The 24,691-nt window shown below is 46.7% G+C and overlaps 2 protein-coding genes across 2 annotated transcripts in view; one reads left to right on the forward strand and one right to left on the reverse strand.

Annotated features, from left to right (window-relative positions):
* pi4kab (phosphatidylinositol 4-kinase, catalytic, alpha b) overlaps positions 1–24,322 on the forward strand; it is a 32,538-nt gene extending 8,216 nt beyond the window's left edge. The window contains exons 16-53 of the mRNA XM_084695363.1: positions 123–226; positions 359–527; positions 755–805; positions 6,410–6,518; positions 6,867–7,003; positions 7,152–7,285; positions 7,891–7,973; positions 8,968–9,038; positions 9,185–9,309; positions 9,400–9,481; positions 10,572–10,655; positions 10,815–10,904; positions 11,066–11,185; positions 13,526–13,618; positions 14,341–14,497; positions 14,642–14,769; positions 14,850–15,008; positions 15,166–15,317; positions 15,415–15,522; positions 15,627–15,754; positions 16,146–16,304; positions 16,402–16,481; positions 18,169–18,368; positions 18,631–18,721; positions 19,448–19,615; positions 19,713–19,766; positions 19,879–19,999; positions 20,094–20,223; positions 21,656–21,799; positions 21,957–22,027; positions 22,279–22,385; positions 22,535–22,639; positions 22,747–22,872; positions 23,091–23,211; positions 23,345–23,504; positions 23,596–23,685; positions 23,772–23,855; positions 23,981–24,322. Coding sequence (XP_084551489.1) covers positions 123–226; positions 359–527; positions 755–805; positions 6,410–6,518; positions 6,867–7,003; positions 7,152–7,285; positions 7,891–7,973; positions 8,968–9,038; positions 9,185–9,309; positions 9,400–9,481; positions 10,572–10,655; positions 10,815–10,904; positions 11,066–11,185; positions 13,526–13,618; positions 14,341–14,497; positions 14,642–14,769; positions 14,850–15,008; positions 15,166–15,317; positions 15,415–15,522; positions 15,627–15,754; positions 16,146–16,304; positions 16,402–16,481; positions 18,169–18,368; positions 18,631–18,721; positions 19,448–19,615; positions 19,713–19,766; positions 19,879–19,999; positions 20,094–20,223; positions 21,656–21,799; positions 21,957–22,027; positions 22,279–22,385; positions 22,535–22,639; positions 22,747–22,872; positions 23,091–23,211; positions 23,345–23,504; positions 23,596–23,685; positions 23,772–23,855; positions 23,981–24,032 — 4,347 coding nt within the window. The 3' untranslated portion in view covers positions 24,033–24,322. The remainder of the gene's footprint in view (positions 1–122; positions 227–358; positions 528–754; positions 806–6,409; positions 6,519–6,866; positions 7,004–7,151; positions 7,286–7,890; positions 7,974–8,967; positions 9,039–9,184; positions 9,310–9,399; positions 9,482–10,571; positions 10,656–10,814; positions 10,905–11,065; positions 11,186–13,525; positions 13,619–14,340; positions 14,498–14,641; positions 14,770–14,849; positions 15,009–15,165; positions 15,318–15,414; positions 15,523–15,626; positions 15,755–16,145; positions 16,305–16,401; positions 16,482–18,168; positions 18,369–18,630; positions 18,722–19,447; positions 19,616–19,712; positions 19,767–19,878; positions 20,000–20,093; positions 20,224–21,655; positions 21,800–21,956; positions 22,028–22,278; positions 22,386–22,534; positions 22,640–22,746; positions 22,873–23,090; positions 23,212–23,344; positions 23,505–23,595; positions 23,686–23,771; positions 23,856–23,980) is intronic.
* Positions 1,727–6,225, reverse strand: serpind1 (serpin peptidase inhibitor, clade D (heparin cofactor), member 1). Its single transcript, XM_084695364.1, has 7 exons — positions 6,119–6,225; positions 5,497–5,784; positions 4,663–5,306; positions 4,331–4,479; positions 3,505–3,629; positions 2,663–2,807; positions 1,727–2,464 (listed from the first exon to the last, which is right to left on the reverse strand). The coding sequence occupies exons 2-7, from the start codon at positions 5,781–5,783 to the stop codon at positions 2,273–2,275; spliced, it is 1,542 nt and encodes a 513-aa protein (XP_084551490.1). The 5' UTR covers position 5,784; positions 6,119–6,225; the 3' UTR covers positions 1,727–2,272.
* Positions 24,323–24,691: the final 369 nt, after the last annotated feature.

Raw genomic sequence — 24,691 nt, forward strand, 5'->3', positions numbered from 1 at the left:
ACACAGACCATCCCCCCCCCCAACCCCACGGACACTCAGCAACCCCAACACAAACACACACACACACACACACACACACACAGCATTCCTCAGCATGTTCCCACTCCTTTTTCTCTCCCCAGCTATACATCTACCAGGAGGTATGGAACCTGTTCCAGCAGATCAGTGTGAAGGCCAGCTCTGTGGTCTACTCTGCCACCAAAGACTACAGAGACCATGGATACAGGTCTGCTGGGCACCTCTGGACCATCCACCCATCTCGCATTGTGTGTGTTTGTGTCTAAATGTGATATCTGTTTGAGTATGTGTGTGTGTGTGGCCAACTGTGTGTCTGTGTCTGTGTGTGTTGCGTCCCTAGACACTGTTCGCTGGCTGTGATCAACGCTCTGGCCAACATCGCGGCCAACCTGCAGGGGGAGCCGCTGGTGGATGAGCTGATGGTGAACCTGCTGGAGCTGTTTGTCCAGCTGGGGCTGGAGGGCAAGAGGGCCAGCGAAAGGGCCTCCGACAAGGGCCCCGCGCTGAAGGTGTTTGCACAGACACGACATGCATGCGTGCCACGCACACGCGTCGACCTGACATGCTCACAGACACACTTGTGCCAGTCGCAGACACTAACGCGCGCGCACGCTCAGACACCCAGGCGAACACACGCTCAATGAAATGGTCAATGGACCAATTGTTCCTTCCTTCCTCTCATGTCCCTTCCTCTCACGAGTAGAGGTTGTCGTAACTCTTGTTCCTCCTTCTCCAGGCCTCTAGCAGTGCAGGCAACCTGGGGGTGCTCATCCCAGTCATCGCTGTGGTGAGTGACTCAACACAAGGCAGCCCGCGGCCTACTGTCACACATCATCCGCCTCCGCTTCTCACACACTCACTTCTCAAACATAAGCCGGGGCAATAAAGCGATCGAAAAATGTGTCGTAATTGCTTCATCAGTAGCCATAAAAAAATAGTCCCATTAAAAAAATTTTTTTTTATCATTATCCTGGTCTATATCAAGAATAGGTTGTTAAAATGATTCTCTAGTTATTGAAATCGGCTGAAATGGAAAAATATGATGATATTTGATGATGATGAAGAAGAGGGGTCAGCTATATCGCCCGGCCCTAAAGTACAGGAAACCTATCTGCTCACTTATAGGCCAAGAGGCTGTGAGGATCCATTAAACTGTAGCTGTAAATTGTAATGAGTCAATTATTAATTTCGTATTCTATTACACAAATCTAATATATTTGAGACTATACACAATTAGTAGTTTTGCATACAATCGACAATAGGTTTCACTTCCACAAGTTTTACAATATAGGATGTGTGCTGTGCTGTGCATACTTTTCTAAACGTTTCTGCCTCAGTCTCTCCAAATGTCATCTGAGTTCATGATCAAACCTACAGTTGAGCTGCTCTAGCATAGATGAACAGTCCGAACCAGAATAGTGTATGTGTGGGTGAGTTGTTAAGAATCAAAGTTTTTGTCTGCAGAGTGAATCACCAGATGCGTCTTGACCATGATATAGTCCACGAAATGAGAATGTAGACATGAAGCATGTCAATATCCTCCTTTCTCCACTACAGGAATCTGAGTAGCATTAGGTTAGTGTTTAACTTCAGAGATAAATATTGACTCTGCTTGCAACTCAATGTCACTGAGTTGCTTGTGGTGTTTGTTGCTCTACTACCAAAGTTCAGAGATGAATATGTGTCTCACAGAAGCACTGAATGGATACCCCGTCTATAACCTTTTTATATTTGTAATATAATACAGAAATCATATCACATAATTCAAAGACGTAACATTATAATGCTGTAGCTAAGAACATCTCGATTCCATGTTTGTTTTCACCCTGAACCATTTCTTTATTTGCTTACGCTGTCTCAAAGTTGCGTTGGTGTTGTTTCAGTCATGACACATCATTGTTTTAGAACATCAGGTTCTTACATCTGACTGCAAATAACACTGACTCACAAGCTCTACCTCTGCGCCAGTCTTTCTGCCTCTTTCTCTCTGCCTCTCTCATACACACACTCTCTCGCTACCTCCTATATGCGCTGCCTATTTTTTCTCTCTCTGTCTCTAACACGCTCTACCTCTCTTTCACTCTCTGCTTGTCTCTCTTACACACCCTCTCTGTCTCAATCTCTCCCTCGGAGGGCCATGGGGTCGGGGGAGCAGACGGGGGAAGAGGGGCAGGTGGGGGTACGCGAGGCTGGAGGAGCAGGCAGAGGAGGAAGGTGGCAGGGGGTTAGGAGGCAGGCCGGAGGGGGGGGGGATCTAGCTCTGAGAGGGGTTGACCACGCGGCCCATGAACAGCAGGCAATCTGTGCGGTGTTCGTAGACCAGGAACAGGAAGGGGTGGTCCACCACGAAGCGGACCTGAGAGGAGAGGGGCATGAAGCCCACCTGGGTCAGGGCTGCTGCCTCCGTGCCTTCCTCATTCACCGTGATGGTGCCCTGGTGTTTCAGCTGGACAGGGACACAGAGAGAGGCCGGTCAGATACCGTTCGTGGCTTTAAGAGGCTGTAGGAAGCTCTAAGAGACTTTCAGAGGCTTGTACCAATCCTTTTACATGGGGAGTTTTCCTCCATGGTGTTGTAAGTGGGTCTCAGAGGCCTATTGTAGGAACATGAGGGTGAGGACGTGTATGGTAGTCTGGTTCTTTACCCAGTTGATGCCGATCTTCTCTGAAGTCATCCCAGAGAAGTCCGCCTTGTCCTGGAACAGCTTGGTCAGACCCATCTCCTTCAGGTTGTCTATCAGATCATAACTCTGCTCCAGTTTGAAGCGGGGGAACACCACCTCGCGTGTCCTGGGAATGGGGAGGAGGGGTAGTAGTTAAGGTATTGCTAATCTATGTGCTAAAAAAAGCAAGGAAGACTCACTTTCGGTATCTGTACTGGTCTGCTTACGTGCAATGTTGTTTTGTGCAAGTATTAGTCTGTATGTGTGTGGATACTTTGGCCCTCATTTAACGTAGAAATCAGCTCAGATCTGAGTGCAGAAGAAATCTTTTAATCACAACGTAAAAAAATGTGCCTGCTGAATACCGTCATTTCCAAGTCACGGCCCTGCGCCTCTGCAGATCTGCCATTGTTGAGGTTTGATTACTGTCAAAGCTCTTGTTTAAAGAGGTAACCTTTCACATTGCAAATTGGCCTACTTATACGTACCCATTTGAAAATACCTATTAAATGTTAAAGATATGTAACAGATAGGTAAAAGATAGTTGACTTTGGCCTATAATGTAATATTTGCTATAGGCATTCACAGTTAGGCTATTCAAGTGATGAATATGTGGTTGCAAATGCTTATGCCAGTCAGAATACGTGGTCTAATAATTCTGAGTGAGTTGACATGAGATGTGATCGTATCCTCCGCTCGCATCCAAAATAATACATGCCAAGCTTTCTGTGGAAATGCCTGTACGCCTGGTTTTCAGTCTAAACAGTTTTTTTTTTTTCGGAAATGAGGGCAATTGGATTGTGTGTGTGTGTGTATGAGCTCACCTATTGGTCATGTTGCTAATCCACCTGCTGACCACAGTGGGGGAGATCTTCTGCTCGAGGGTCCTCATGCCTGACATCTTCCTGGGCAGGACTACCAGCATGCTCATGTTCCCGCAGTACGGCAGCTGGTTCGGGGACAAAGTAACACATGTTACCGGTACACTCTTAGTGGGACTAATTGGTACCCCTCAGCTGATTTTAATTGGTGTTGTCAAGCTGATTTAATTGGTACGTGCTCGTGTGTTTAAATAGCACTGCTTAGTTTGTCTCTTATTCTTAGTTTGGGCTGGACAGTGATGGACAGATTCACCGCCACCAGGAGCTTCAGCATATGTTTGGGTTTTATTCACCATTACTATGTTTTCTCCACTACCAACTAGGGTTGCCAAGTTTGTCAGTATGAAATACTGGACAAAAAATTTAAAAAAGGCGGCCTGCCACAGGAGTGCGGGTATGGTTTTTTGTGAATACAGTGTATTGTTTTAAGCCATTTGTCATAGTGATAGCTAATTGGCGCATTTACTTAAAGTATACTGATGCGTGTGAGGGGGGGCTGTGATTGGATGATGTCAGGTGTCGTGATCATTCTCAATTGTAGTGATCAGCATTGCTATTGTTGCTGTTGCATCAGTCAGTGGTTAGATCAGCACAGCAGTCAAAATACGGAACAAATCAATTAGGCCCAATAGAAGTGACAGATGTATGGGACGGTTGGCAACCCTACCACCAGCCCTGTCCCCCGGCAATGTCAGCCACAACAGCAAGCGCAACTGGGCTTGGACCCCCTGCCCTGTAATGTTAGCAGTAGCACGGGGAGCCGTCTCACCTGCAGGATGTCACACTGCAGCTCGTGGTCGGCTGCTGCCATGTACATGCCCTTGTTCTGCATCATGGGAACCCGCACATTGGTCTTCTCCGTCATGCGGAAGTTCCTGAAGTAAGTGGCCTCCTTGGGGAACTTGCTCTCCCAGGTGCCTGATCAGTGAACAGAGCAATTTAGAGGTGCTGGGTGGGGAATAGAGCAGTTTAGAGGTGAGCGCTACTACTTTCAACCAACTTTGACCGTCGTGCCCAAGAAGACCGACCCTTTCCGTTTAGGCCCTGCGAATATCTGTCAGTGGGGGGTTAAAGCTAGCGTGGCGGCGTGGTTGTCCTTACCTTTGAAGTAGAGGTAGTTGAGGAGCATCAGCGCCATGTTGGCGTCAACGCTCTTCAGAGGCTCTTTGATCAGCCCCTTGGTGAGTTTGAGGATGCGTCTGTTGGCCATCTTGAGGAACGCAGGGTCTTTGAAGTCCACCGACTGGGGTTCTGCGTAGTAGTAGGCCTTGCTGTCCTTCGAGAAACCCGCCTCCACGAGAACGTCCTTCTTCACGTACAGGTCGTTGACGAAGCGCAGGGTGTATCCAAAGTTCCTCCGGAACAGCCTGTGGGTCAGCTTCCGGAAGAGCTTGTGCACCGTGATGTTGTCATAGTGATGACTGGCGTTGACGAAATCCGCGAATCCTGTGGCTTCAAAGAGCTGGACGTGGGTCCCGGGCCCTGCCCCCAGTGCCATCATCCCCATGGCGATGGAGATGCTGGCGGGGGCCAGCAAGATATTGTCGCTCTGGTTGACGTGGTTGCGGAGGCTGCGGTAGAGGTTAAACCCGAAGCGGGCGTTGACGGTGTTGATCCTCTGGAGGCGCGAGCGGCCGTGGAAGAGGCGGAGAAGTCGGGCACGCCGGGCCTTGGGGTCGGAGGGCTCGGAGAACACGTCGATGTCTGGGGCCGGCGTGGCGATCTCGTCTATCTCGTCCCCCTCGCTGTCAGGATAGAATATGGAGCTGTGAGTGGGTACGTTAGGCTTAACGGCTGCGATGACGGGCTCTGATCTACCATCGAGAGCACTGCATGACCGGCTGAATAGCAAAGACGTGATGAGCTGTTCACAAATAATCTTTGTTTGCGTGCATGTGTGTGTAGATTGTTATGTGCCTCTCTCCACTCCCACACCTGTAATCGTCCCCTCCCTCTGCCAAGATCTTATCAAAGTCGATGTAGTCCTCATCCTCGTAGCCTTCCAGAGGAAGGTCGCTCGTCACTGTGTTCTCCTGGTGGAAGTCCAGGGGCAGGGCCTCCACATCCGGGGCCCCCTCCAGGGCACCCCCCTGGCCCAGGCTCCGAGGGTTGAGGTCAGGCTGGGGGCTGGGGGAGCTGAAGTGGGAGCCCAGATCTTTGATCCCGCCTTGACAGAGGTCAGCCAGCAGGCAGGACACAGCGATGAGCATGAGGAGCCTCATCCTAAAGGACAGGGTCAGAGGTCAAACACGGAACAAGTTTCTGAAAGCTGAAAGGAGAGAAGAACCTGAAGCAGACGCTAATTTGTCACCAACAGTAGAACACAGAGTAGCACAAATTACAAATATCAATGTTTAGAAATTCCCTACTCAGTCAATTCCCTACTCGGTCTAAATTAAGAAGCTTTTCAGTGTCCTACTCAAAGATATTCTGTATATATATATATATATATATATATATAAGAGGTAGGTAGGGGAAAGAGGGAGAGATAGTGGATAATAAATATATATATAAAGAAAGAGGGAGAGATAGTGTATATATATAGGATATATCCTACCTGTATATTGATGTGGTGTGTTAGGTCTGTTCTGTTCAGTTTCAGACTGATCTGAAAGGTACACATTTGAACTTTGATGTGGGCTTCCCCTGAACAAACAGCGCAGATCAAACACTACGCAGACTCACCAGGAACATGCCAGCTGGAACATTTAACTCCTGTTAAAAGTCTGTTGTTTTTCTAAATGGACCCTGTTCTCCACCCTCCCTCCCACTCTCCACTATCTCCCTGCCTCCTATCTCTCCCTCTTTCCCCTACCTTCCTCCTCTCCTCCATCGCTTTCTCCCCCAGCTGACCAGAAGACTGCCTCCCATCAAAGAGGCTAAGCCCCGCCTCCAGAAGTTATTCAGGGATTTCTGGTTGTATTCAGTGGTGATGGGCTTCGCTGTGGAGGGCTCAGGTGAGGTGGGGTGGAGGTCTCAGGTGGGATGGGGTGGAGGGCTCAGGTGGGATGGGGTGGAGGGCTCAGGTGGGATGGGGTGGAGGGCTCAGGTGGGATGGGGTGGAGGGCTCAGGTGGGATGGGGTGGAGGGCTCAGGTGGGGTGGGGTTCGAGGTTGGGGGATGGTAGGAAGAAGGAGACCAAGATATAGAAAGACACAATGTAGGGTCCCATAGGTCAAAGGTTACATCTGATTTGACTCTTCTTTTTTTTATTTTTTTATGTCTCCCCTCCACCCTCTCTACCGTGTACATCTTTCCCCTCACCCCTCCCTCTCTCTCCCTCCTCCACCATGCCTCCCTCTCAGGACTGTGGCCAGAGGAGTGGTATGAGGGTGTTTGTGAGATTGCCACAAAGTCTCCTCTCCTAACCTTTCCCAGCGGGGAGCCCCTCCGGTCAGAGCTGCAGTACAACTCAGCCCTGAAGAACGACACTGTCACTCCGGTACACACACTCCCCTCATACACACAGATGCAAGCACATGAACACATGCATACACACACACACCGTCACACCCTTGCATCCTTTGAAAGACCTGCAAGGTAATCTAGGTCGACAACATAACCTGTGTCATACATGTTGTGTTCTGAAGGCGGAGCTTAGCGACCTGCGCTCCACCATCATCAATCTGCTAGACCCCTCCCCGGAAGCCTCCGCCCTCATCAACAAGCTGGACTTCGCCATGTCCACATACCTGCTGTCCGTATACAGACTGGAGTACATGAGGTTGGCATTCTATCTGGTCAATATCATCTGTCAGATCTATAGCAAGACTAGAATACATGTCCACATCTATAAGCGCTATATCTAGACTGGAGTACACACGGTCAGCAGAGATTTCCAAATTTCTAATCAAATGGCAATTTCAATAACAAAAACAATTCACTGAAACCTAGTCAGTTATTTACTAAAAACCAAAACAAATAGGAATGGCAGAGACAATGTTCATTTTGGTAACATTTCCCGAGTTGAATGGTAATTCAATACTATACTGTTGCTTAATATAGCTGAATGAATACATTATTTACTTCATTTCAGCTTGCTAGTGAGCAAGTTACTCAAGTAATTGTCTGTAAGGTAGCATGAAAAAATGGAGCGAGCAAGAATGCTAAATATTTTAAGGAATGTCTAACTTGAAAACTACCTATCAGGGGTAGTGTGTGTGTAGATATGTTTTGCCAGTTGCGGGTATTTGAATGGAGGTGCTGACAACCATAATGATGTGCCACTGACGTGATTGATGCACAATGTGGTCAGCGTCTATCTGATCTATATCTAGATAGTATCTGTATCTATAACAGCATCCCCCTCCCACACACACACACACACAGGATGCTGCGCTCCAATGATCCTGATGGGTTCCAGGTCATGTTCCGCTACTTTGAAGACAAAGCCATCCAGAAGGACAAGTCTGGTGAGATGAGCCAGGCCTCCATGCTGCCATGGTGCTTCTGTACAGCCCATGGTGCTGCTGGGGGCTTCTCCTATGGTCTGTGTGTTAGTGTGTCTGACTGTGTGTCTGAGTGTGTTATTGTGTCTAAATTTGTGTGAGTGTCTCTGAGTTTGTGTGTGTGTACGAATGCAGCATTTGGTCCGAATGTGTGTGTTTTACTGGGGCTGATTGTGTGTTTATGCCCTTGCTATGATGCAGTGTGCGTGTTTTGTGTCTCTCCCCTTGTAATGATGCAGTGTGTGAGTGTGTCTGTCCTACCTATGATGCAGTGTATGTGTTCATGACCTAGCTATGATGCAGTGTATGTGTTCATGACCTAGCTATGATGCAGTGTATGTGTTCATGACCTAGCTATGATGCAGTGTATGTGTTCATGACCTAGCTATGATGCAGTGTATGTGTTCATGACCTAGCTATGATGCAGTGTATGTGTTCATGACCTAGCTATGATGCAGTGTATGTGTTCATGACCTAGCTATGAGGCAGTAGCCTGACGTTGTCATACTCATAATTCTAGTCAGAATATGAGTCTGAAAACTCTCCGTTGGGCCGTGACTACGGGGCGTGTTTCAACCGAACTCGTAAAACAAATGCCTCTGGATAATTGGATAGACCTACAACCAATCAGAGCAACGTAATATGTTGTTTGTTGAAAACGAATTCAACCCAAGGTCTCTTTCGTGACGTTGTTGATTCCGTCACTGTTGATCATCTGTCCATCATCGTATAAAGCCCGCCCTGGCAATTTCATTGGACTGTCCCGATCCTGGTTTCATGTAGTTGTTCCCAATACGAGGACCTCCAGACCCAACTTCCCGACCAAATTTTTTTGTGGGCGGGGAGAAGTTGGGCTGGCAGCCAGGCTAATGAGGCAGTGTATGTGTTCATGACCTAGCTATGATGCAGTGTGTGTGTTCATGACCTAGCTATGATGCCGTGTGTGTTTCTGCCCTAGGTATGATGCTGTGTGTGATCTGCGTGGGAGACAAGGTGTTTGAAGTCTTCCTCCAGATGATGTCAGAGAAGGTAGAACTACTCTTTAGACCCAGATGTTCTGAAAACCTTGGAGGCGTGTAAAACCACGTTCTGAATTCACCGTCTCCCTTTCTCTCCGTCTCTCTCTCTCTCTTCCTTTCTGTCTCTCTCCCTCGCTTGCTGCTCCCCCCATTCAGCCAAAGACCAAAGTGCACGAGGAGGAATTGGAACGTCATGCCCAGTTTCTATTGGTCAACTTCAACCACACCCACAAAAGGATCCGCAGAGTTGCAGACAAATACCTCTCTGGATTGGCTGAGACGTAAGCAGCCCCCCCCCCCCCAGCAAACTCCACTAATCAGCAGTTATTTGATCAACTCTGTTACCCATCCTTCCACCTCTGTCATCCCAGCTTCCCTCACCTGCTCTGGAGTGGGCGTGTGCTGAAGACCATGCTTGACATCCTTCAGACCCTGTCTCTGTCTCTCAGCGCTGTGAGTACAGGGCGGACACACGCATTTCAACACGCGTACACATGCAGTGAATACTTCATAGTAACATAGGCTATGTACACACTGCAGCTGGATGTGGCCCAAATACACATGTGTTACATGAGCCTGTTACTTGCATGACCGTGTGAACAGCCCAAAGCACATGGAATCTGACATTTTTAAATCAGATTTGGGCCACTTTCATATGTGGTTTCAAGCGGATACAGGTCTGATATTTGTCAATGCGACCTCAGTATGATCAGTAAAATCTGAATTTGTGGGACTTTAACGTCACTCTTGATCGGCATTTGTCACAATTCTGGTTGTTAAGCTCTCCTCACACAGCTATACATTTACATTGAGTCATTTAGCAGACGCTCTTATCCAGAGCGACTTACAGTAAGTACAGGGACATTCCCCCCGAGGCAAGTAGGGTGAAGTGCCTTGCCCAAGGACACAACGTCATGTGGCACGGCGGGGAATCGATCCGGCAACTTACTAGCCCGTCTCTCTCACCGCTCAGCCATCTGGCATCCCGCTATACCCAGGTGGGAGTACACCCTCTGGAGCCAATAAATGATGGCATCGTCCACGCCAATGGTGGCTGGTGGGTGAATTTTAGGGGGGTCCATTAAGGGACTGACCAGGGGCTGAGGTGCGAGAGGACCTCTCCTGGGGCTTTATGACGGGGCATGGAAGTGCTACTGGCTGTTCAGGACAGTAGGGTGACCTTGGGACTAGGTGGCAAGTCTTCCACATCTCAGAGACCCTTTCAAGGCTCAGGCTCAGCTTGAACCAGTGCTGGAGTGCTCCACACAGCACAGCTCGGTGGCTCAACTCCTCAGCACCCTGGGGCTAATGCCATCCGGCCCGGGGGCCCTGCCCCAGTGAAGCTCCTCCAGCACTCTTTTTATGTTTTCATAGATGACGAATATTTCTAAAAGACCTCAAACTTTTTGAATGGTAGTGTATTCAAAGTTTTAGGTCTATGTAAGTTGTATTACATACACACACACACACACACACACACCGCACACCTACAGTATGTATGGCTAGGTTTGTTCTGACAGCATTTCTCTTTTCGTCTGGCCAGGACATCCATAAGGACCCGCCGTACTATGACATCCCTGACACGCCCCACCGCATCACCGTCCCTGACACCTATGAGGCCCGTGAGGTGAGCCTGGAAAGCAGCCCCCCACCCCTCCACCAGGGGGAGACTGGGGTTATCCCTTCATGTCTCTGGGCCTCTCGGTTTGTCTCTCTCTCTCTCTCTTTCCTTGTCTCTAATCTCTCCCCTCTCTCTCTCCTCGTCTCTCTCCTCTCTCTCCATCAGAGCATAGTGAAGGACTTTGCAGCTCGTTGTGGGGAGATCTTGAAGGAGGCCATGAAGTGGGCCTCCTCTGTAACCAAGTCCCACCTGCAGGTCTGTTCTATGCCGAGGTCCCACACCCACACACACACACACACACACACACACTCACAAACCAACCCTGTCATGAAAGTGTTATAACTATAATACATATCAGTGTATCATTCCTTGTACTGTAAATATATATACTGCATGTGTGTTTGTGTGTATTTCAGGAGTATCTCAACAAGCACCAGAACTGGGTGTCTGGTCTGTCCCAGCACACTGGTCTGGCTATGGCCACAGAGAGCATCCTGCACTTCGCTGGCTACAACAGGCAGAGTGTTACACTGGGGGTGAGTCATACATACATACATACATACATACATACATACATACATACATACATACATACATACATACATACATACATACATACATACATACATACATACATACATACATACATACATACATACATACATACATACATACATACATACATACATACATACATACATACATACATACATACATACATACATACATACATACATACATACATACATACATACATACATACATACATACATACATACATACATACATACATACATACATACATACATACATACATACATACATACATACATACATACATACATACATACATACATACATACACATACACATACACGCACACAAAGCAATACACAGGTGGGCAAAGTATCATGCTGTTCACATCCCGTACGGTACCAGTCAAAAGTTTGGACACATTTTCCCATCCATGTCCTAACATTTGACTGGTACTGTACATACATGCATGCATAAATGCATGCATGCAACATACTCATTGGTGATGACACTGTTGTCTTATGAATGGTAGATAACTGAGACAATCCAACAGCAGATAAAGGTAAGAGATGGGATTAGATTACCAAAAAAAATGCCAGGATCCAAATCAATCCAAATAAATTAAAAAACAGTAGTCTAGTCTAGTAATAACACTTATTCATGGGCTGAAGCCAGTAATCGAATCCAACAGTTGCATCATAACAGATTGCTCAGTGATTCAAAATGTGTATTTAAATCTTAGAATCCAGTTTGACATGTATAACACCAGTGACTGTGGTAATGCTTTTAACATCTAACAGTCAATTAATGTTCTCCAGTGTATGGAGAGAAAAAAATCCCCAAATGATTAGTAAATGCAAGTACCATGATCCACAATTTACCATTCGTTTTGCTATCCACAATACAATTCTTTACTCCTGATTCCTAAGTTGCCATTTAAATAAATGTGCAACAATTTGTACAAAACTGTATCTGTAAATATATTGTATGTCATTTAAAAAAATACTTTACACTTTGTGTCGGCATTTCTTATGAAACGTCATTTGTAAATCTGCAATTCTGCTTGTGAAATGTAGTATCAAAATGTGTTGATCAACTAATACACGCATTCCTTCCTGTAATGACGTAATTTTGATTGATTGATTTAATTCTGAAGACGTTGCTTTTTTTTATCCACACACACAGTTTGAGCCACACACAAATGCCCCCTGGCTATGATTTCCACCAGGCGGCAGTGTTCTCTATATTGATGGGTGTAGCGCAAGAATGACACATTAGGGCATATATTAACAGTTTGCTTGCAAATGTACATATTGTCGCACATTTGATTTAAATGCCGAGTCCCAGGTAAAGATTTGTGTGTTTGGGGATAGCAAAACACATTTGTATGTTGTGGGTCACGGTACTTGCGTTTACAAATCATTTTAATGTTGCCATCGCTCAGTTCCCATCTTTCCAGTTGTAAATGTTTTAACGTCACAAGCAAAGAGTACTTATAGCATTATACAATGTGTGTGTGTGTGAGTTTGGAGTTTGCATCTTGTGTGTACATTACTGTGCTCAAATACACACTTATGTATTTTCATTGTTTTATGTGGTGTGTGTATGTGTGTTAGAGAGTGTTATTAAAGCTTGCTGTGTGAGTTTCTGTGTGCTTCTCGTGCAATTGTGTTCTCTATCTCACACATGCTGTAACCTGCTCCTATGTTCGCTGCCTGCCTGGTTTATGGGCTTGCGGGTTGGCTGATTGGCTGGCTGTTTGTCTACCTGGCTGCCTGGTTGGCTAACTGGTTGTTGCTACGGGCCTGTATGGCCTCCGTTCTCCTCCTTGGGTCCTTGCCAGGCCGCCTTTCCTCAGGTGGGTCTTGGTGGTTCTGCTCAGGCAGCATGACTCACCTGCCACCTGGGACTGTCTCTACTCTAGGCTTCAGAATATCAACACTTTTCTGTAGAATATCCAATACTTCTATTGAATACCTAAATATCTATAGAAATCCAATATTACTGTAGAAGATCTAACGTTCTTGTAGAATATCCAATATTCCTGTACAATATCCAATATTACCATGGAATACTCAGTATTCTTGTAAAATGTCCAATATTCCAGGATAATATTTAATAATACTGATTAATATCTCATATCCATGTAGAACATACAGTATAGCCTCCTGTAGTGTGGCAGGTCCATGATTATCCCTCTAGCTCCACCTGGTGGGTATGAACATCAGTTACTGAGCAAAGAGCAACTTGTAACATGCACTAAGCCTATAGCTTGTACTTGTAGAAATACTGTTGGTGTGTGTGTGGATGTGTCACCCTGTCGCTGCTCTGCCCTACCACAGGCCACCCAGCTCATGGAGAGACCAGCTTGTGTGAAGAAGGACTACTCCAACTTCATGGCCTCGCTCAACCTGAGGAATCGCTACACAGGAGAGGTGAGCCAGAGAACTAGACAGCTCTCTCAGGACTCAAGAATCAGAAACCTGGCTCAGAACTCTCAAACCAGACATCTGGCCTTGAACTCTAGAAACTGTACTGTGCATTTTGATATTTTACATATAGCCTTACCACCGTACTTGTTTGATCTATCTTTTATATATTTGACTCCATTTATTGTCTGCACAGCACCACCACTGTAGTGGCTATCAAAACTTGAAGTACTCATAAGTAACCACAGTGCCAGCAGCAATGGATAGGTCAACGCACCTGTCGGATGTTAGTGTAGCCAGTCCAGGTTTGGGTGTCCGATGAGTCCAAAGTGGATGTGGTTATATGCGTGTATAGCTGCTTGTGTGTGTGTGTAAGTGCGTAGATGTATATTTGTGGTTGAAAAACGATATCACTCCACTCTGCTGGCTCTCCATTCACAACTCATTGCGTCAAACTAATTCTCACTCCTCCCACTGGGCGGGGCTACAGATGTCAATTGTGGCCAAATAAGGTAGTATTCCCCCAAGGTCTGGATCAGGACCAAAGAGCTGAAGAATATAGGGAATATATTCAGCAGCAAATTCCTTGTATGTGAAAATATACCTGGCCACAAACCAGTTTCTGATTCTGATAGAACCAGACGGGTGTCTAAGAATTCTACAACTGTGTGTGTGTGTGTGTGTCTGTGTGTGTCTGTGTGTGTGTGTGTGTGTGTGTGTGTATCCAGGTTGCAGGTATGATCCAGTTCTCGGAGGCAACCCACTGCCAGTCAGACCTGAACAAGCTGCTGGTGTGCCAGATGAGCGAGGCGCTGGAGGCCAGCAACCCAGAAGCCTTCACTCAGACCATGTTCAAGATGGCCGCCCTGCTCATCAGCACCAAAGGCAAGTGCACCAGGTCATCATGTGCACTGATCTCAGTGAAAATGAATTAACGGTCATTAATAAGATACAGCTATAGCCTTCACTGTCGGGCTGGTTTAAGGAAAAAGACTACCTCTAACATGCATGCCCCCTGTCACCCTCCAGAGTGTGATCCCCAGCTACTGCACCACCTGTGCTGGTCTCCTCTAAAGATGTTTACTGAGCATGGTATGGAGACGGCCATCGCTTGCTGGGAGTGGTTTCTGGCTGCACGCAGCGGAGTGGAGGTCCCTGTGCGTACTGGCCGTGTGCGTCCGTAAGTGTGTGTGTGTGTACCTGGCTGGGCGTGTCTCACGTGTCTCTACCTCCCCAGTTCATGCGAGAAATGGCGGGGGCTTGGCAGATGACGGTGGAGCTGAAGATGGGGCTGTTCTCCGAGGCCCAGTTGGAGGCTGACCCCCTGGCGGCCTCTGAAGAGAGCCAGCCTCTCCCCTGCCCCCCCAACGTCACACCCCACTTCCTGTGGATAGAGGTCGGTCCAGCCTCATTAAACATAAAAAATATATAAATAAACATGTGTTTGACAGCAGTCAACCCTGAACACAAGTATACAATCCTGAATATAACATATCCACGACAGATATAACTCTCAACCCTAACCACCCTCTGTCAACCCCTCCCCCTTCCAGTTTCTGGTCCAGAGATTTGAGATCGCCAAGTACTGCAGTGCTGACCAGGTTGAGATCTTCATTGCAGTCCTGCAAAGGGCGCTGTCGCTCAGTGTGGGTGGAGCCAAGAGCTCCATGAATCGACACGTTGCTGCCATAGGACCCAGATACAGGTAGGCTACTGCAGCCGCAGGACTCAGATAGGCTGGGGTTAGTTTAGGCGTGTAACCCTCCGTGTGTGTGTGTGTGTGTGAACCCTTTCTTCCTTAGGCTGCTAACGCTAGGTCTGACTTTGCTCCATGCTGATGTGGTCACCAACGCCACCATCAGGAACGTGCTGCGAGAGAAGATCTACTCTACGGCCTTTGACTACTTCAGGTGCATATGTACACGCACACATTCAACCCACACATGCACGCATCACATACAACCCACACGTGCACACGGATCCCTCCATCTGCTTACCCCCTCCCGCTCCTCAGCATGGCTCCCAAGTTCCCCACCCAGACAGAGAAGAGGCTGAGAGAGGACATCAGCATCATGATTAAGTTCTACTCCAGTCTACTGTCCGATAAGAAGTACCTGACCGCAAACCAGCTAGTTCCTCCAGGTACTCTTGTCCATATCCATGCTGGACCACAAACACACTGGAACCTATCGACAGACCAAACAACACCCTAACATTAGCTGTAGATCAAACACACTGGAACCTATCGACAGACCAAACAACACCCTAACATTAGCTGTAGATCAAACACACTGGAACCTATCGACAGACCAAACAACACCCTAACATTAGCTGTAGATCAAACACACTGGAACCTATCGACAGACCAAACAACACCCTAACATTAGCTGTAGATCAAACACACTGGAACCTATCGACAGACCAAACAACACCCTAACATTAGCTGTAGATCAAACACATTTTAGTGCAATACTTGATTATTGTGATTTGATGGATGAACCAGGTTAGTGATGATGCTGCTTCTTGTGTTCAGATCCTCAGGACATGTCTGTAAACAGCCTGTCTGTTGTCACGGTAACAGACAGCAGGAACAGCCTGGATGCAGCCGTGGGCCAGAGGCAGCAGGCGGCCCAGGGATGGATCAACACCTATCCCCTCTCCTCCGGCATATCCACCATCTCCAAGAAGTCAGGTAACACTCACTCGCACACCTCCACCATTTCCCAGAATTCAAATAAGAAACACACACACAGTGAAGCAGCTGACCCCCTGGGCCTGCTGTGTTGCAGGTCTGTCTAAGAAGAGCACCAGAGGCTCTCAGCTACACAAGTACTACATGAAGCGAAGGACCCTTCTACTGGCCCTGATGGTAACTATAGCAACCTCTACACTCCTACTGGCCCTGCTGGTCATGTCAAAATTTCAATTTTTGCTGTACACTTGGTTGTTTGTATTTATTTAAAACAGCTATATAGCAACAATAATTACATAGAACACGACACACAAGAGACAAACACACACAACCCGCATACAAATGACATAGTATTCCTGTTTGGTCCGTATGCCAAGGCTAGGGGAAAAGCGGATGCACTAGTGATAGCAACTGAGCATGCACAATTGTCCTTACACTATCATCTAGATTTTGGTGTGTGTATATAGGATATATATATGTATGTATGTATGTATATAGGGAAATATATATATATATATATATATATATATATATAGGGAAATATATATATATATTTGGACATTTCCCTATATATACATTTCCATATATATATATATATATATATATATATATATATGTATATGTATATTAGTGCTGTCAAACGATAAAAATATTTAATCGCGATTAATCGCATTAATGTCATAGTTAACTCGCGATTAATCACAATTAATCGCACATTTTTATCTATTCTAAATGTCCCTGATTTCTTTTTGTCCCAATCTTTTTTCAAATTTTAATGCTCTTATCAACATAGAAAAGTGGTTCGGATTGCTTTGTGCAAATATTTTTTTTATTGAAAACAACATTGCAATCGCCTGTCTTTGACGAGGGGGCAAAAAATTCGCATCAGCTGTGTGCTTGGCCATCAAGTGGTATTTCAGACTGGACGTGCTGCGATGATAGCTCAGTTTACAACGACAAAACACACAGATCACTGGTCTTGTCAATAGAACCATTTGGCAACTTTTTAAAAGCAAACTTTCCATTCAGAATCTTATTGGCATCCATTTCGGCATCTCGCGCTCGTCATCCACTCAAAACGTAACGTTAGCTTACTACCAGAGAATGTCTAATATCCGTAAACGGGCTCTGCTACTACTCTTTAGCCAGCTCGCAAGCCAAACGAGTGTTTGGCGTGCCTGTTGTTTTGTTTCCGGTCTAGCTAGATCGTTAAACTGACAGCACTAATGTGTGTATATATATATATATATATATATATATGTATCGAAATGTCCAACCTTTTGACAGGTACTGTATATTTCAGTCTATATACAAAAGCATCTGCTTTGAGGATCAAGGGGACCTTGATGTGTTGTGAAATATAAAGTGCTGCCAATCAATGCTTCAAATGCAAATGTTTAAAATCAAATCTGATTGGAAGCCAGTGAAGACAGAATGGGGGAAATATGGTCCCTCTTCCTGTTGCCAGTCAAGAAGCTGAAGCTGCATTGTGGATCAATTACAGGCGAGATAGGGAAGACTCCCATATACAGGGGGTTGCAGTAAGACGGGAATAGATAAAAGTTCTGGTCTGGAAGACCAGGTCTGGAAGGTCTGGAAGAGGCCAGACCACTGCATTTTGTTAACAGGATGCAATGGTGCCAGAGTTCAGACAGTTGTTTATGATAGACAATATGCTAAGACCAATGGTGTCGCACATGTCTTTTAACAAGGTTTGAGGGAGTAATGGGAAAGCAAGGGGGAAGGTTGTAGGCCTCATATGTAGGACTAGGTCTGTCTGATGTGTATAGCAACCTACGTCTGTCTGTATCTCTCTCCCTGCCTTTCTCTATAACTATCTCTCCCTTTCTCTCTCTCTCTCTAGGCCAGTGAGATTGAGCGCTTGACTACGTGGTACAACCCACTGTCTGTTCAGGAGCTGGTCATCTCCACTGACCCGTCAGTGGAGACCAGCATCGCCAACTGGAGATCCAAGTACATCAGCCTGACAGAGAAGCAGTGGAGGGACAACGTCAACCTGGCCTGGAGCATAGCTCCATACCTGGCCCTGCAGCTTCCTGCACGGTACACACATGCACACACAAACACACACAGGTTTGTTTTTTCTATCCTAGTGGGTCCCGACCATTCACTTCCAGGGGCCGGCCACCCTATTTGCCTCGGGGGGGATGTCCCTGTACTTACTGTATATCGATCGGATAAGAGCGTCAGCTAAATGATTAAATGTAAATGTACTTGCAAGGACATTTGGTACCCACAAGGGCAGTTAAACAAGACCACACTCACAAACCCCATCTCACTAACCCTAACCCTGTTTTGGTTTCAGGTTTAAGAACACAGAGGCCATAGTATCGGAGGTGACTCGGCTGGTCCGCATGGACCCTGGAGCAGTCTGTGATGTACCTGAGGCTGTCAAGGTGAGGCTTGTCTGCCTGTCTCTCCGTCTGTCTGTCTGTCTCTGCCTGTCTATCTACCATCTGTCACTGTGTATTCACCTGACTGTCTCTCTCTCCTACTATCTGTCTGGCATGAGTCACACTCCCGGGAATAGCAACTTAAGTAAATATTGATCTCATTAGAAGGTTCCTACTGACTCTCTCAGAGGAAAGAGGGTTGTTTTGATCTTGCTCCTGTTTGCTCCTCATCTCCTGGCTCTGTTTCTGTACCTTTTCATCTTTCCGTCAAGTCCTCCAGGTTTAGTTCTGCCCGACTAAGCTCTCCTAATGAACCAGCCCATGGGGCTTTCACCTGGTGACACGCACATGCACACAGCTCCCCTGAGTTGTGGCATGGCGCTCCCTCAGTAAAGCCGTGTGGCGAGAGCTGATGCCCTCTGACACCTGACTTGTTTGCTCCAGTCGGTTTAAATTAGCTCCGAAGTTCATTTAGACTGTACTCCTTTGGGACTGTCCCAATGGTGTCATCATCACGGGCAACTAAACCAAGTGCACCCTTTCGTGTGTTGACGTTTACGTTTGACATTTTATTCATTTAGCAGATGCTTTTATCCAAAGTGACAAATAAATAGGGCATATAGAAGGTACAGAGAAAGAATGGAGGATCGGAAGTTCATGAACGTTCTAGAAGTATTTTGGCCGTCAAGCAACGCTTTGTGTGTACAGTGTTGTGCTCCTTGTGTTTAGTTCCTGGTTACATGGCACACCATTGACGCAGACTCTCCGGAGCTGAGCCACATCCTGTGCTGGGCCCCAGCTGACCCCCCCACCGGCCTGTCCTACTTCTCCTCCATGTACCCCCCCCACCCTCTCACCGCTCAGTACGGGGTCAGGGTGCTTCGCTCCTTCCCCCCGGTACGTTCCACACCATCACACCAGGACTGCTGCGCTCCCGAGCCTATTTGCAGTGTTGTGTTCTGTCAGTGACTTGATTACCCTCTTGTCTTTCCAGGATGCCATCTTGTTTTACATTCCTCAGATTGTCCAAGCTCTGCGATACGACAAGGTAACACTGTTTGCCAGGCCAGGCCCACTTCAGCTTACTGTGTTACTCCCGTCTGACCGGAGTGCCCTCTCTCACACCCCTCACTCCCCTCACCCCCCCCCCCCCCTTACAGATGGGGTATGTGAGAGAGTACATCTTGTGGGCGGCCCAGAAGTCCCAGCTGCTGGCTCACCAGTTCATCTGGAACATGAAAACCAACATCTACCTGGACGAGGAAGGCCATCAAAAAGACCGTGAGCTCTGCATTCTCTATCTCTCACACACACACACACACACACAGACACTCGGTACCCGGTATAACACGTGTATGTGTGTGTGTGTGTGTAGCTGACATCGGCGAGCAGCTGGAGAACATGGTGGAGGAGATTACAGGCTCCCTGTCTGGTCCAGCCAAGGACTTTTACCTGAGAGAGTTTGACTTCTTCAACAAGATCACCAACGTCTCCGCCATCCTCAAGTACGTCTAGCTCAGCGAGCACAGAGCTACTTCCGTCCACCCTAGACGAGCAAATAAACACACACAGGCCCATGAACCCTTGACCACTGTCACTGTTAGTCCCCAGTGTGTGCCCCCCCCCCCTCATGTATGTGCTTAAGGACAGGTGTAGGTGTGTGAGGACATGCGCCATGTGTGAGTTTTTTTTCCCCTTGTGTCTCAGTGTCTTGTGTGGAACTTGTCCACCAGTGATGACCGCAGCTGTGACAGTTACTGCCTGGCACAGAGCGGAATGTTGGAGGGGGGGGGGGGGGGGTTTGGGGGGGGGGGGGGGTGTTTGTGTATCTCCGGTGGTTAAGAAGCGGTGCGTGTAATATCTTCCCACTTGCCCTCATTAGGTTCATAACCGGCCCTAATTGCAGACATCTGGGGATGGCAGGGTCTCCAAACATCTCTCACCTTCCCTCCCCCAAGACTGTCTCTCCTCCCCTCCTCCTGCTTGTGTGAATAACACCAGAGCCAGTCTGTCACCTCCAGTCAGAACAGGAGCCATCAGAGGAGGAGAGTTTAACACAGGGGCCCAGGGCTCTGAGAGCTGTCTGCTCGGCTGTGGTTTAGCCTGAAAACAACAACAACAACATCATCATCATCATCAGATGAGAGACAAGCAGACATGGCAAACAAGCTTTCATTGTACACCAAAAGCTTTGACAACTCTTCAAATTCACATCTTTGTTGATATTTGAGGTTTTTAACATTCTGTCAAGGGTCTACAAATGAAAAAAAAAAAAGGATAATTCTGTCACATTTACAATCATGTTCATTGATGTGCTCTGCCCCTGTAAAACGTTTTTTTTATAATGTTGTGGGTGGGTATAACTCAGGTGTTACTAGTCTTGTCAAAGTAAATAGGGTGCCACCCATTTCCAACTCAGTGTTCTTAACAAAATATTTGTAAAGATAGGTGAACAGAAGCTATGTGATTGGAAGAGAAGGGAAGACAAAACTAGCATCTACAGTAGGGTCTGAGGCCAGTAGTCAGACACTTCAATTTTGAATTTGTTCCGAATGTAAGACTAACTCAGTACAAATAATAATGTCAGCTTAACAGTTGGAGTGAAACGTTGAATCTTTCAAATTCATGTACCTTTATCAGAGTATCTTAGTCCCCCAATTTTGCTTTAACGACAACGTGCATGGACTGATTACCCATCTTATCCCAGGATGATTTGACTCTATTCCAAAGAGTTTCTTGTGATATCACAGAATGCTTGACTTTCTCAGTCTTAAATTCCACCATTAAATATCCAAGTCATCTCTCCTCCATCACCTTTGGATCCTACTGTATAAACATTGCATACATTGCCATTACAGTACATGTGTATAAAAACGATATCTACTCAACAAACACATTACTATTATTACAATGTTGGTTGCTGTTGCTTGTGTCCAGGCCCATCCCCAAGGGAGAAGAGAGGAAGAGGGCATGTCTGACAGCCCTTTCAGACATCCAGGTCCAGCCAGGCTGCTATCTCCCCAGCAACCCTGAGGCCATCGTCCTCGACATTGACTACAAGTCTGGCACACCCATGCAAAGGTGGGCCTCCTTTCCTGCTGTTTATCTTTCTGCCTGTCTCTCTCTGTCTCTGTCTGTCTCCTGTCTGTCTGTCTCTCTTTCTTTCTTTCTTTCGGTCTCTCTGTAGTTCTTTCATATCTTCAGCGGTCTGTCTAATGTCCCCACTCTGTCCACCCAGTGCTGCCAAGGCTCCCTACCTGGCCAAGTTCAAAGTAAAGAGATGTGGCGTGAGCGAGCTGGAGAAAGAAGGTACCGTAGCACTCGTACCAGGACACTTCCAGTACTCATACTCTCAAAACCAGGACAGCACCAGTACTCTGAAATGCACATTATCAGGATGACGGTGCCCAGTACCTGTATTCTGATACACACAGTTTGGAAGTACATTATAAATGTCATGGTCTTTAGGGTCTGTGTGGTGTGGTCTTGTGAAATGAGTGTGGTGTGTTCAAGTCTAATCTGAGTGGTGTGTTCAGGTCTAATCTGAGTGGTGTGTTCAGGTCTTCTGTGCAGGTCTGACTCTCTGGATGAAGCTCAGAGTGAAGAGGAGGCCCAGAGAATCTGCTGGCAGGCAGCCATTTTTAAAGTTGGGGATGACTGCCGACAGGTCTCTACTCTTTATGTCCTTAGTTCTCTCCCACTCCTCCTCCTCACTCTTTCTCTTTCAGATATTTGTGTCTCTGCCATCTGTGTTGTCCATCTAAACCCATCTGTCTATCACCCCAATCTAACCTGTCTGTCTGTCTGCTCCCCCAGGACATGCTGGCTCTCCAGATCATCGGCCTGTTTAAGAACATCTTCCAGCTAGTGGGTCTGGACCTGTTTGTGTTCCCCTACCGAGTGGTGGCCACTGCCCCCGGGGTGAGAGCACGCCCCGCTACTCTGGAGTCTACATGCAGTCTGAAATGTTAGAGAGACAGCTAGGCTCACCTCCTTTCTGTCTTTGTCCTCCTCTTTCTCCTCTCCAGTGTGGGGTGATAGAATGCATCCCAGACTGTAAGTCCAGAGACCAGCTGGGGCGTCAGACAGACTTTGGGATGTACGACTACTTCAGGAACCAGTATGGAGACGAGTCCACCCTGGCCTTCCAGAAGGTTGAGAGCATACACAGACACACCCTTCCGGAGAGACACACACAAAAGGCCTGCTGGAGACACACACACATACATATATGCACACCTACACACCACCCTGTCTCTCCACAAAGTAGAGGTCCGAACCCATATCAATTCTATTTAAGCTCCCTGTCATCGGTTCATCATCATCTGACTGTTTGTGTTTTTCTTTCTTTCTCCCGGTTTTGTCTCTCCAGGCGAGGTATAACTTCATCCGCAGTATGGCCGCCTATAGTCTGCTGCTTTTCCTGCTGCAGATCAAGGACAGACACAATGGCAACATCATGCTGGACAGCCAGGGACACCTTATCCACATTGGTGTGTGTGTGGGGGTGGGGGTGTGTGCGCGTCTGTGTGTGTTTTAAGATGATTGTTTTTGTGTGAGTTCCTCTTGAAAATCCAAGTCGTCAAATAGGTAACCGGGTAACTGTGTGTTTGTGTGTGTGTCCAGACTTTGGCTTCATGTTTGAGAGCTCTCCAGGTGGTAACCTGGGCTGGGAACCAGACATCAAGCTGACCGACGAGATGGTGATGATTATGGGGGGCAAGATGGAGGCCACACCTTTCAGATGGTTCATGGAGATGTGTGTCAGAGGATACCTAGCCGTCAGGTGTGTGTGTACGTGCGCGTGTGTGTGTGTGCCTGCATGTGTGTGTATTTACATATCCTTCTACAGCGACATGTTGTGCTTCCTATGGCAGGCCTTACATGGATGCCGTGGTTTCCTTGGTAACCCTGATGCTGGATACTGGGCTTCCCTGCTTCAGAGGACAGACCATCAAACTACTCAAGTAAAATGTTATCTGTGTGTGGGTGACGCATGTTTTTGTCTGTGATGTGTGGGTGCTTTATTGACCTGGGCATGTTATGTTCTCAGGCAGCGTTTTAACCCTAGCGTGAGTGAGAAGGATGCCGCTGCCTACATCATCAAAATCATCCAAAACTGTTTCCTCAGTAACAGGTCAGTCCACATACACACACACACACACACACACCAGGGGTTGGTCCCTGGCCATCCTCGACCGTCTCTGAAGAAAAACAGGCGTGTAAGACTGGTGATGCCATCTCTGTGTTCTTGTTTTGCAGGAGTAAAACCTACGACATGCTCCAATTCTACCAGAATCAAATCCCTTACTGATGTGCCTCTGTGTATGTGCCTGTTAGTAGGTTGTTAAAGGTTGTTGATGAAATCTTCCATATATTTTTTTGTTTTTCTTCTCTTCCCCCTTTATCTTTTTGTTCGCCAAAGTTACTCGCTGTCATCTAGACTTCTGTGCATTCAAAGACCGAACTGTTTACTCCTCCAATCTGCACAGTCAGTGAATGATGGTTTTAATCATTTAAATAAGAGTTTGTGTTATAAAAAAAACAAGATTTATTAATGTGTGTTAATATGGTGTGCATTCAAATAAAATTATTTTTAATTTATTTTTCTCTGGATTTGACAGTACTGTATGTGTAATGTGAAGTGAACTAATCGGATACTTGAAGCAGTTGTCTGGTTTTAGTTGAAAACAACATGGCCTGTTCTGTTACTGTGTTGAGAACTGTGTTCCTCTACATATTGGACCAATTAGAGTAGGGATGTGCTTCTGTCATGACCCTCCAGTCGATCCTGACAGACATGGACTACTCTGGATAGGACGCTATCTGCCTGGCAGTTGAAAGGTTTTACACATAAACAAATTTGACTTTCACTACAAGTAATTGTTGAAGGCAATAAAACACTAAATTAAAATGGTTTGGATTTTATGGAGAGCTAATAATTGAAAACATTTCACATTACCTGAAAACTTT

The sequence above is a fragment of the Hypomesus nipponensis genome, chromosome 28 (assembly GCF_054491055.1).
Source record: "Hypomesus nipponensis isolate SF chromosome 28, ASM5449105v1, whole genome shotgun sequence".
NCBI lineage: Eukaryota > Metazoa > Chordata > Actinopteri > Osmeriformes > Osmeridae > Hypomesus > Hypomesus nipponensis.

Coding starts and splice junctions, on each gene's coding strand:
- serpind1 (XM_084695364.1), bottom strand. CDS start 5,783: ATGAGGCTCCTCATGCTCATCGCTGTGTCCTGCCTGCTGGCTGACCTC. Junction 5,307..5,496: donor GAGGGAGGGGACGATTACAG/GTGTGGGAGTGG, acceptor CTATCCTGACAG/CGAGGGGGACGAGATAGACG. Junction 2,808..3,504: donor ATTAGCAACATGACCAATAG/GTGAGCTCATAC, acceptor CCCCATTCCCAG/GACACGCGAGGTGGTGTTCC.